This window comes from Phyllostomus discolor, chromosome 7 (assembly GCF_004126475.2).
Source record: "Phyllostomus discolor isolate MPI-MPIP mPhyDis1 chromosome 7, mPhyDis1.pri.v3, whole genome shotgun sequence".
NCBI lineage: Eukaryota > Metazoa > Chordata > Mammalia > Chiroptera > Phyllostomidae > Phyllostomus > Phyllostomus discolor.
The window spans coordinates 120706334-120718740 of record NC_040909.2 but is presented as its reverse complement, the minus strand read 5'-3'; the positions used below and the strand labels follow the sequence as shown (position 1 = coordinate 120718740).

At 36.2% G+C, this 12407-nt stretch overlaps 1 protein-coding gene across 1 annotated transcript in view; it reads left to right on the top strand.

The window, feature by feature from the left end:
- Window positions 1-12407, top strand: part of CSMD3 (CUB and Sushi multiple domains 3) — an 893237-nt gene that overhangs the window by 671786 nt on the left and 209044 nt on the right. Inside the window, 1 exon segment of the mRNA XM_028533680.2 lies at window positions 12242-12358. Within this exon segment, the coding sequence (XP_028389481.1) occupies window positions 12242-12358 (117 nt within the window).

Here is a 12407-nt window from a genome sequence, read left to right as displayed (position 1 = left end):
CTTCAAAGCGCTGCTCACATTTCTGCACCAGAGCTTTAGCTTCTGTGGTCACTGCTGCCTGAACGTTGTTCCCCCAGTCTCTGGCTGGCGAGCTCTGTGATTTCCTTTAGGCATATATGGTCACGTTTCTTCTTAGTAAAAAAAAACACTCTCATTTAACCTTCCCCCTGCTCCCTAAAGCTCCCAGCACGAAATCATGTGCATCTAAAATTGAAACAATATACCCTGTGTACAGACAGCCCAGATGTGTGCAAAGCCTTAGTTATTTTAGTGCTTTAGAACTTTAAAAGCTAAATCTTTAAATTTGAGAGTATTGGCCATCATTCCAATCAATATTTCTTTAAATGAGGTAAAATTGACATAACATCATAGTATTTTCTTCAGGTGTATGGCATACTGATTTGATATTTGTATATACTGAGAATTGATCACAACAATAAGTCTGGTTAACTTCCATTTCCACACATAGTTACCAAAAATGTGTTTTTCTTGTGATAAGGATTTTTAAGATCTATTCCCTATCAACTTTCAACTATGAATAGAGTATTATGAACTATAGTCATGTGCTATGCATTACAGCACTGTGACTTACTTATTTTTAACTGGACCAATGCAAGATACTTGGCCTTTTTCATTGTCATAGCATACAGTGAACACGCAACTAATAATTATAATAATAAAACTCTAGGAATAAAAGTATTTGGACTGTTAAATAATGACTAGCTTGCCAGTTGTTCTAAAGAAGACATAGTATCATTCATTCCTTTTTAAAGGCATTCAGCAGTACCAGTTATCAGCCTGGTTCTATACTTACTATTAGGGACCAAACGTGCATTCAGTATGGTCCTTTCCTGTAAAGAGTTACAATCTGATGAGATACAGACAAATAAGGTCCATTGCTAGAAATAAAAACAAACTACTACGCACACAGCATGAAGGCGTGTCTGACCTAGTTACACAGAGAGATCGGGGAAGTCTTCTTTATAAAAGTGATACATGGACTGAATCTTAAAATTACAAATAAGAAGGAACCAGGTGATTTACAGGGTGTGAGGGGATGGTGTTGCACCCCTGGGGTTCAGCGTATGTGAACATGCAGGAACAAGAGTGAACAGGGAATTTCAGAAAGAAATTAAAGCAGCTCAATAGGGCAAGTGCATAGTGAAGAAGAATGATGAGAAGTAATAGCTCACCTACCTGTGCTGAGCACAATGTGTAATTGCATGCCACTATTATTTTACACCTCGCCACAACTCCTTCACTTCGGGAGTACTGATACTCTCATTTTACAGATGAGGAGACCAAGACACACAGAGAGGTTCAGTCACTTGCTCAAAGGCACACTTGTGTAACAGCCTTGTTTTGGAGTCCATACGCTTAATCATTGTCCTATAGGTAGGCTGGTTAGTTCTTCAAATGACTTTGCATTGATCTTTTTGTATCTCTAGAGCCTAAGAGTACCTGGAATATTTTAGTTGGTTTAATGTTTCATGAACTGACCTGAGGCACCAAGAATGAAGGGTGACTTTTAGGGTTCTCCACTTATTTCTGAAATCTCCCTCCAGGCTAAGTGTGAGAACTGTGAAGGTAAATTCCTACCAATAACCGATAAAAGCATTTATCTGAAGTGCATTTTTCCATTCCATTTTAACTCAACTTTGCACAGAATACAAATGGCAATAGATGCAGTTGGTGCCCACTCAGTTCTTTTGAAAATTTGCAACTTACTTTTAATACCTTTGTTTCAATTATGCTAACACAAGTTCTGAATTCTGGGGGCAGGGGAGTGAAAAATGAAAGAATGAAGTATCTCAGTCACTGATGACCTTCAAGTCTGTCCAAAGTGCATTAATATGAATATGTCACTATTAGACATCCAGTAGTCATCTGACATTATTCTTTGTTCACCTGCCAATTAGATATATGAGGAATGATAAAAGCTTTTTTTTTAAAAAAAGAGCCCTCTTGCCCTAACAACTGAAGAAGAAAAAAATGAAACAACTAAAGAAATGAAAAATAAAATGGCCATTTTATAATTATAGTTTTCTAACTTGAAAGTTGTCTCCCATTAGCAGCCTCGTATGGCCTATTTTTAATTAAATCATACTGGTAGACTATATGAAGAAATAAATAACTGAACTTTTATTCCAGATATTCTGCTTAAATAGCATAACTTACCTTGGGCTAATTTCTTATTTTAACTGTCCTTGAAGTATATCAATTTTGGAGATGTAAAACAAGTCTGTGGTCCTGTTTCATTATAAATATATGTACAGGTTATCTAGTCTAATATTCTGAGCCATTAGAATTGTACTTCATTTAAATACATGATATAATTAAAGCATGTAGGTGAAAGATTCATAAAACAAATACCTAGTGGTAAGTTATTTCTCAGTATCTGATAAGATAACCTGCCTTTTATCAGCTACACATAGGAATTTTATTCATAGACATCATATACAGACCCTGTGTCAGAAAATGTTCTATAAAGAAGTGTGATGTAATTTTGCATTGAAACAAGTTAAGGTAGTATTGGGATAAGACTGAAGCATGTTTCATTTTCATACAATAGAAGGAAAGTATTATTTTAAAAGAAATTGGAAAAAAAGCTGATGCTATTAAGTACCTGCTATTTTCTAAGCCTTCTTATGTAATTTTCACTCCAGTTGGCCTCCTGCCTGCTACTCTAGAGAATCATTAGCATTGTTATAAATACATCCTCTGCTGCTCTGGGTTCTGGAGCATACTATGTAGAATTGACCATGTAAAAAGAAATTTGATTGCAAATCAATGGCTATAATTCACAGAATATTTTTTGTGACCACTGACTTAGAGCTCATATTTAAAGCATTTTTATTTCCCCTGCCTTTGGCATCTTAATGAGACTCCTTATCTCCAGAAAGGTGGTCACATGGCCCCTCAATGTACAAAGATGTCCCCATTCTCTGCTACAATGCAGTCTATTTTTAAGTCAGACTTCAAACATACCTGCCTAATGTGTTGCCAGGTATTGCAGAAAAAAGAAAAGAATTTGTTTATACAGAAAACTGAATCAACCCAGTGATTCTTTCCTTATAGATGAAGAAAATAATGTATATAATGATAATTATTAGAAGTCATAGTGTGATTCAAATTATATGACAGAATGATTTTAAGGTAATAAGAAAAGAGATCTAAGAACAGACCAATCTTTACTTTCATCAGGGAAACAGAAATCTTACTAACAAAGTTAATTCCACAGGACCTTGAAGAGAAAGTAAGCAGTGTTATTATTGAATGAGCATAACTAGAGTACAGTGCACATTGTAAGCAGTTTATTAAACACACTGCAAAAACCAGACAGAATCTCGTGCAAATTTATATAGTAAAAAAAGATCAAATAACACTGTCTCCGAGAGATCAGTTGATGTACCTTATTTCATGGATACCTTGTTATGGATCCTGAGTTCATTTCAGAAGTATATGTTTATATTTCCAAAGGTCAGTAGGTCAGCACCCTTACCCTGTAAAATGAAAAGGTTTGCCCATTGAGTTTTCAAGGAGGCGATGTAAAAGAAGATGGGGGGAGATTGCCACTTTCCTCCTCTTTATTAAACATAGGAAAATTTCATTTTACACTTAAACTTCAACCAGTGAGCCATTCACTGCAAGATTCCTAATGGATATACATGCATAAGGCAGGAATTTGGGTCCAAGTCCCAAAACAGAAACCTAGTGAGTTACATAGAAACACATGGATGGGTTAGTGAGTAAATCTCAACCATATTTAGGCTATGGTTCTAAATAGCCTCAAACTTAATCAAATCCTGTCACTGCATACTTCTCCTCAAGTTCCAAACCTTTCTGATTCAAGGAAGAATCAATCTGTCCTGTTAGGAAAAGAAGCAAAAGAGCAGGAAAGAAAGAATCCTCCAATAAAAGTAATATTTTTCAGATCTCCTAAGGCCAAAGCACAGAGTAGATAAATCTAATAGAACAAGGGCTCCTTGTGTGTTTTTGTGCTCCCACTAATGAACCTGATGGACCTTAGAACCATCTTTCTAAGTGAATAAAATAAAATAAAGCACATAAGCTTGAAAAATAAACCAATTACAAAGTACTTAAAAATCTATAATAAAAGCATTTTTGATGTAATCATATGTTACTTCTTAATGCCTTAATTGAAAGCTATAGCAGCAGGTCTCATAACTACTGGGATTTTTAGTAATGATGAGCATAAATAATATGTTGAGGTATCGGCATCAGTTATAACGTAATAGAAAAATATCTGATTTCCATTGGTGACTAAGTCCCACTTACTTTCAATACTACTGTGCTTTGTTGCCTACACTTGAAATGAAAGGAAATGCTAAAATCCAATTAGAAAACAAAACTAATGTAGGGTCTAGTGAAAATATAGACATTTACCCCATCTAAAATTCATGAAACAATGAGAAGAACCCCTTGATTATATGGAAAAAGAGAAGATGGGGCAATGTCTCCTCCTTTTCACTCATAGTGGTAACTTCTATTTCTGCCTGGACTTGAGAAGAAAAGAGTCTGAAAACACAGAGGACCCCACCCAGACTGACCATTAACAGCTGGTGCAGTGACCACACCCCTTGAGAAAAGAGCTGGATGGAAGTTCTAGGTTCCTCTTGTTTTGGGATGGAGCAGCATGCTTTTCAAAGTTGGGAAAAATTAGGACAGGAAAAGAAAAACCTCAGCTCCTTATACACAATGCCCTGGGTGGTCAGGGGAGAGGGTCACAAAAGCCATGCCTAACACTCTCAAGAGAAGAGTTTGGCAGAAACACCAGGGAAGTTCCTCCTGCCCTTTCACTACTCTTTGTACTCCTTCCTGAGATTTATGATGTTTGTTCATCATCCTAAGACCTTTATGAAAGCTTCATTATATCACCTCCAGATGATTCTATAGTCAGTCAAGAGAGATCTTAATTCATTTTACTTAAGCCCACCACACATATCAGATCTAACAGACACTTCCAGTGTTCTGATTTGATTTTCCTCTCTTACAAGGCTACTCAGTGAATAAATAGTGAAGCTGGAAATTAAACCTAGTCTTTTCTGATTCCAAATCTTTGGGTTTAGATGGCATTCTTCTATGCTACCCTAAACAAAAGTTTTGAATAACCCATGAATTTTATATTTCATGCATTTAGTCAATAGAAAGACACTAATGAAATTTATATTTTATTTTCCATATATATATATATATATATATATATATATATCTTATTATATAAACAGACATTATGCTAGGCTCCAGGGTTATAAATATTTTTAAAAGACATGGAAACTAATTTAATAGATCTTGGTGTCTAGGGATAAAGACAGGCTTTAATCAGAGTCATAAAAGTAAATATATAATTACAAGTTGTAATCAGTGTCCTAAAAACAACTGCTGAAGTGTTATTGTATTATGAGAGCTTCTGAAGTAGTCTGGCAGACAGAAGACTTTCCTGAGGAGACAACATTTGAGGGGAGATCAAGTAGGAGTTAAAAAATGGTTACAGAGGGTTCTTCCCATCTAAACATATTTAATACTAATACATTAACTGTTTTAACTATTTTTATCAAAAATAAAAGATTGTCGTCACTAAAAATCTATGACTTAGAAATAAGGAAAACTAAGTGATGAAAGGGATTTGAGTTTTTCAAAAGTGCTAATAATTCACTCACAATCATTTTAAGAATATGTCTTCCCTTACACAGTTGCCATAAAACCATAGGTTAGAGACTGCTACGGACTTGGGGTGCTGTGAATGGACTGTATATGCTAATGAGTACAGGAATTCTTTTGGGGGTGACAAAGTCTGAAATGAAATAGTGGCACTGGTTACACAACTTTGTGAATCTGCTTTTCAAAAATGACACTCAGTTGTATACTTTAAAAGGATGAATTTCATGAATTTCAAAGGATTATATCCCAATCTTGAAAATGAGGCTAAAATGAGTGATATGACTACCAGATGTAAACTACCAACATCCACATCTACTATTATTAGTAGAATTTGTATATGGTAATATGAAAGACCTATCCAAGGAGTGTGGCTATTTCAAAACCTTTGTCATAGACAGACTCTTCTTGTTCTAAGAACACACCTCTGAGAGAGAACATGGCTCACGGACTGGAGTGGGAAGAGAATGCCTTCCAACCAGCAAAAGCAAATGAATGAGGCCTGGCAATCAGTGAGGTGACAAATGCAGAAGCTCATATCCTACTAAGTTGACTCAGTGAGTCATTAAAACGGTTTAAAAGCCACTGATTACAACACTGAGATGGATTTTTTTTGTGTGTGCAAAACAAGAGTGTGGAATTATAACACAAAAATAATTCATAAGCAATAAAGACTGATTTTTGTTTTTTCATTTAGGTGAACAGATGAAGCGATAGAAAATTCATAACACATAAATAAATGTAAATGTATCAACATAATGCAGATGAAAATGAGGAACAAAACAAATAAGTTACTTAGTGTAATGGTTTATAATTACAGTAGTATTTATCACCATTATGATAATATAGCCATATTGGAAGTTTAAGATCTAAGGCAGATAAAATGAAACATGCATGCTTATGTAGGAGACATGAAGAGCAGAATGAAATAAATAGGTGGATTTTTAGGCATTTTTACTAAGATCAAAGTTTTGAACAAAGGAAGAAAAGAGGTGATAGCCATTTTAATCTTAAAGTCAATACTGGGAATAATGGCTGTCTAGCTGCCTGCATTACAAATTCACATCACAGAGTTTAAGGTTATGAAAGTCCTTCTTTAGAAAAAAAGAAAAGACTCTGTGGTTGATAAAGCTTTCAACACATTCTATATCAGGACGTGTGATTTGTGACATTCAATCAGGCTACATCAGGGCATGAGTATTTCACTAGACCTGGACGAGGACTTTTGTAAAGTACAGCAGTTCTTTCAAACTGAGGGAATCACAGGTCACATCTAGTAAATTATTGATTTAATATATCATATTGCTCTTTTGTGACCTGTAAGAATCCATCACTTACAAGTACAGATCTTGCTTTCTGAGAAAAAAAAATATGCATTATATAAAAATTTTCATTATAAAGTATATTTGATAATAAATTATAAATAACATAAGTGAAAAGACAGATCTGAAACTGCAAGTAGCTCAAGGCAATGTTGCGTGAATTAAAAGTCTCTATGATATATGGACATTTAAGTAGTGCTTCTTCCCTCTAAATGGTTTGGGATTCGTCTATTTCATTCAGCGGGAAGACTTCCCCTCCTGCTCCCTCTCCTTCCCCTCCTCCTGCACGTCATCGTTATCATCATTTTCATCTTCCTCCTCCGTCCCACACATGTGATCAAGCCACAGGTGGGAAGTATGTACGTTAGATGACTGGAAGCCTTAAACCCCAGCTGCAGTTTCACCCTCTCATTCCCCTGGAAATACCACATCCATCTATTCTATCATTGTTTCCTAGTTCAGGAGCAAAACAAGCATATCCAAGACAGTTAGAGCATGGGGACATTTCACTTACACAAATCAAACCATAAAATTCAGCCAAAAGAAGATTTTAAAGCACAAACAGTAAAAGAGAGAAGAGAAAGCATAATAAATAATTAAACTGTGGGGCTGATTTTGCTTACTCGGTGAGGGACTATTCCAGAGTGAATAAACAAACGTTAGCTACATGAATTTGCTACTGTGGAGTGGTAGGCATGCGTTTGCTGGTTGGTATTTCCTCAGTGGAGCTCAGTATCCATGTGGCTCTCCTGATGTAAAAATCTTATCATTGAATGCATTTCTAATGTTTGAAGATACATAATCTTTCACATAATATTGCTTCTAAATGCAAAGCAACAGTGATTCCTGGAAATTAAAGAAACATTGGTGATTTTAATCAGAGAAAGAAAAACAGGTGTATATGGTTTTATTAAGAGATGGTTTGCTCAATTATTTCTTGGGTTTAAGTGAATTTCTAGGGTATTTTCAACCAAATGATGTGCTGACTGTGGAACACTCTTTTGTAGTAGTCTGGTCTTACAAGTGCAGTTCATTTAATCATCCGACAGACCTTGAGGAGTTTATCAAAACTGTTCTGGAAGACAAGAGTTGATAAGACACATGTGCTATAAACAAAACTAGCAGTGGTAAGAACATGTGCTGATGAGGAGAGCTGGCTGTGGATTGGGAGAGCTCTTACGGGCACCACTGGGAGTCTGGATTGTGGCAGTTACAATGGCGGGCAGGAGGGGCTGATAAGCTACAGCGGGGCACAAACAACAAATGATGTATTGGAGCCCAAAAGCCAGGGAGACAGCAACAAGGGTATAGGTATTTTATAACAGGCTAATTCTGACATTTTAAATCTTTAAAATACTTTGGCTATATATATAAACATAAAACACAGTTCTATAGTGCTACAAAATCATAATTAATTGCAGTCAATAAAAAATGTTAGAGTTATTGCCAGTGGGATAGCCCATTTTAGAATCGTAAGTCTAGCATTTTGCCAGGTACATTCTGGGGAATGTTAGTCCTGTTGCAGTGAAACAGACTTTATGATCAAATAAGTTTATGAGAAATCACATGATGTCCCAAATCTTACAAACAATTCAATGAACTCCTGTAGTAAAGAATCTCATTTTTTAAATCTATGTACCAGTATTTCCCAAACTTAGCCCTAGGACCATTTCTTCTCATGTGTTCTACAAAACTGCTACTAAAATGCAGCTTTAAGGTAGGCATAGTGTCACTTAAGTTGTAATCAGGAATAGGTGAGTTCTTGCATTTAATGCACTCCAGTAACGAAGGCAGTTTAGAGAAAAGCAGTCAGTTTGACGAACAATCTAAATGTATAAGCCAGGTGGGAAAAAATAAGCATGGGATTCAAGTCCTGGCTGGCTTGTGTCTTCTTCTACTGATTGTTAACAGAGCCAGGAAGAGAAAGGATGCCCATTTCTCTGTTAGCCAATAAGATGAAATTAAACCAGGGAGAGAGAATACTAGAAAAATTAGTAAAGTTAGCCTGGCTTAGTCATTATTGCATTTATATTTGTATAACTATAAAACTGATTACAATAAAACTAAATCTCATACCAGTTAATTTTCCCTGATTTATATTTACATAACTGCATAAAATATTCCAGTCACTACAGCAATCAGCATAACTGAGTATAAATTAAGCCATGCTATAATCTCTGACCATATGAAATATAAAATTATTGCTACCTGTACAAATAACAAAATCTAACATAATATTAGTCACCATAAGGAATGTGAGTGTAGGCAACCTTATATGTATTGATCAGTGGTTTAAATAAAAATTTTTTTGTATTTATAAATTGTATTTACAACAAAAGCTGCCCTGAATATCCATTATACAAAATAAAATACACAAAACACAAATTGAGCTGTCAGCTGTACATTAATGTGGAGTGGCAGAATATTCATAAGGCAAACAGCTTAACTTCACTCAGAAGCTCTCATTTCTGTTCATACTTGCAAAATTTAAAAAATAGGAGTTTGTCACATACATTCAAAGTACTATAATTTGGGAGCACCTTAAAATCAGAAAGAAAGTTAAGATAAAATATACTACTTATTCTTGAATGATTCTCTAGTCAGCAGTATTATCATTTGAATTGAGTTATCAATGCCAAAATGAGAATACCCCTGGCTAATGTCAAACAGTAATGAGTGATGAGAGTCATGCGTCTTTGGTTATTATCATCATTGTCAATGCATTGCTTTTCTGGGAGTTCTCATTTTAGTATCTGAAAGTCTATTTATTACCATTTTATAGAATGTTAAAAGAGAAAAAAGGCAGAACAGTTATTAGCCACCATTTCAGTAGAACATACTGTGTGTGTGTGTGTGTGTGTGCGCGCGTGCGTGTATTTAAATATACTAGTAGCTTGCCGTATTTTAAACTTTGGCCAGGAATCAATCCAAAGTTTTCACTTTTTGAAACTTGCATGACATCTCTCAAGCCACATAGCACAACCCATTCAGTTCTCTTAAAAGGAAATCACATGGGGGGTTAGCAACAGGGGAGTGGGGGGAAGACAGAGGGGAAAAAGGTACAGAGAATAACTAGCATAGATGGTAGGTAGAAAATAGACAGGGGAAGGGCAAGAGTAGTATGGGAAATGTAGAAGCTAAAGAACTTATGACACATGGACATGAACTAAAGGGCGGGCAATGTTGGTGGGAGGGGGTGAACAGGGTGGAGGGAAATGAAGGGGGGGTAATGGGACAACTGTAATAGCATAATCAATAAAATATATTTTGAAAATGTAAAAAAAAAGGAAATCAGTCATTAACTCCAACATTTTCAACATAGACCCAAACTATGTCACTTTGAGCCCTTTTCTCAGGTACAGAGACTAGTCACTCCACTTTTGCTATCAATCTTATTTTCCTAAGCCTCCAGGCCAGCACTCCTGATGTTTTCTTTGTAAGGACTCCTTCCTCCCTTTACACAACACAACACAACACAACACAACACAACACACCAGAAACTCATTCCACTTTACATCTTTGTCTCATTGTCTCTACCTCTCCTTCTCTTTGTGGTTAGGATTCTGATTACTTTTGTATTTCTTTATCCACCACTTACTCTTCATTCAACTAGAGTTTAGCTACCACTTCTCTATTTCAAGGGTTAAACTTTTTCTCTAAAGGGCCAAATGGCATTTTGGGCTTTGGGCTATGTGACTCTATATCTGTCACATAGTCTTAGCTTTTGTTTTGTTTGTAACTCTTTAAAAATGTAAACATTTTTCTTGGCATGGGTTGGGTACATTTGGCCGGCTGGAACTGGTAGAAAGCTTCTCTGATAGAAACTACTGTATTAATAATACCCAAAACTTCCTTTTTGTGTGCTTGAAGGGAATCCTGCACAAGTTCAAAGCTTTTAAGAGGTAGATAGACTAAAGGAATTCAACCACCAGTTTTAATATTAATGAAAGCTGACAAACAGTCACATTGGGCTTGCTACGCACTTGCAGGTGACCTGCAACAACCACGGCCACCCCTTCAACAGACCCACCCTGAAATACTCTGTAGAGGAGGAAGCCATTGTGCTCTACGGGCAGGGTGGCTGCCGGCTGTCTGTCAATCAAGTTCCTGCCCAGAGCCCACAAATTGGGAAGCTCATTCCACTTCCACAGGAGGAGGGGTGGGGCCAGCAGACAGGCGTGCTAGGCAAATCCCTCCTCAGGGAAACCATGGGCATAGAGAGGAAGCACCTTGCTCCCTGGCGCTACAGATGGTCAAATCCACTCGGATTCATTTTTCATGTATTACCATTTTACAAATTGTAACCTTTTTGAACTCTTTCTTTTAACTGAGACTGTCTTCTCCTTGGGCTCCCAAGAAACTAATTTCTCTGTATTTGCCCTCTATCTGATCTGAGCATCCCTCAGACCTCCTTTTTGGCCATCTTTTCCTACTCTATTAATATATACCTTTCTGAGTGATATTATTCACTTAAAAAACATGAACCATCTTCTTTATTGTTCTTTGGATACCTGCGTCTGTTAGGAGCTCAGGTCTCCTTCTGAGCTCCAGAACTATGAATCCTAATGTGTTCATGTTTCCTGCAAGCAGTGGGACCAGCGTCTGCACGTGTACCAGGAGCACTGGTTTCACTCTCATCTTTTTTAGGAACATAGCACATTGAGGGTTGAGGTAGCAAAAAGTCTGCCTCTATACACCATCAGTACCTTCTGTGATTTAAATGTAAGTTACATAAAGCAGATAAAAGATGGTGAGAGAATATTCTCGTTAGATGAGTAAGTGAATGTATTTGTACATCCATCCTTATACCATGTTTAGAAATCCTTACTTAATTTGGTGACAGCACAATCAGGGTTGATTTTCAGTAGACTTCAAGCATGGCAGTGAAACGGTTCTCCCTTGCATATGTAATTTCTTATCATTACAAAAGAGATGATTATCATTACACTTTTTTCATAAGTGAAAGCAGGCCCATCATCATTACCTGTAGAGATGGCACCATTACAACATTATCATATTATTGTATTTCTGAGAAGAGTAGATCTTGATGTTTGAAATGTTTTGTTCACAGCTTTTATTTTATTTTTCAAATACTTGACAATGGGGGATCTCATTAAAATATGGGGATACTCGATGCACCTTAAAATCTAGTAGCTGTATTTTTGTGTTAAGAAAATACTCATAATGTGATTTTTGATTTTTTCCAAAAATAATGTTTATCACTTTATTTTATTTTCTAGCTCCCTGTGGAAGTCGTTCAACAGGTTCAGAAGGCACTGTTCTATCACCAAATTACCCCAAAAATTATAGTGTGGGACATAATTGTGTTTATTCCATAGCAGTTCCCAAGGAATTTGGTAAGTAAGATTCATCTCATCGTGTAGTGTTTTATTATAGACGTCTTTA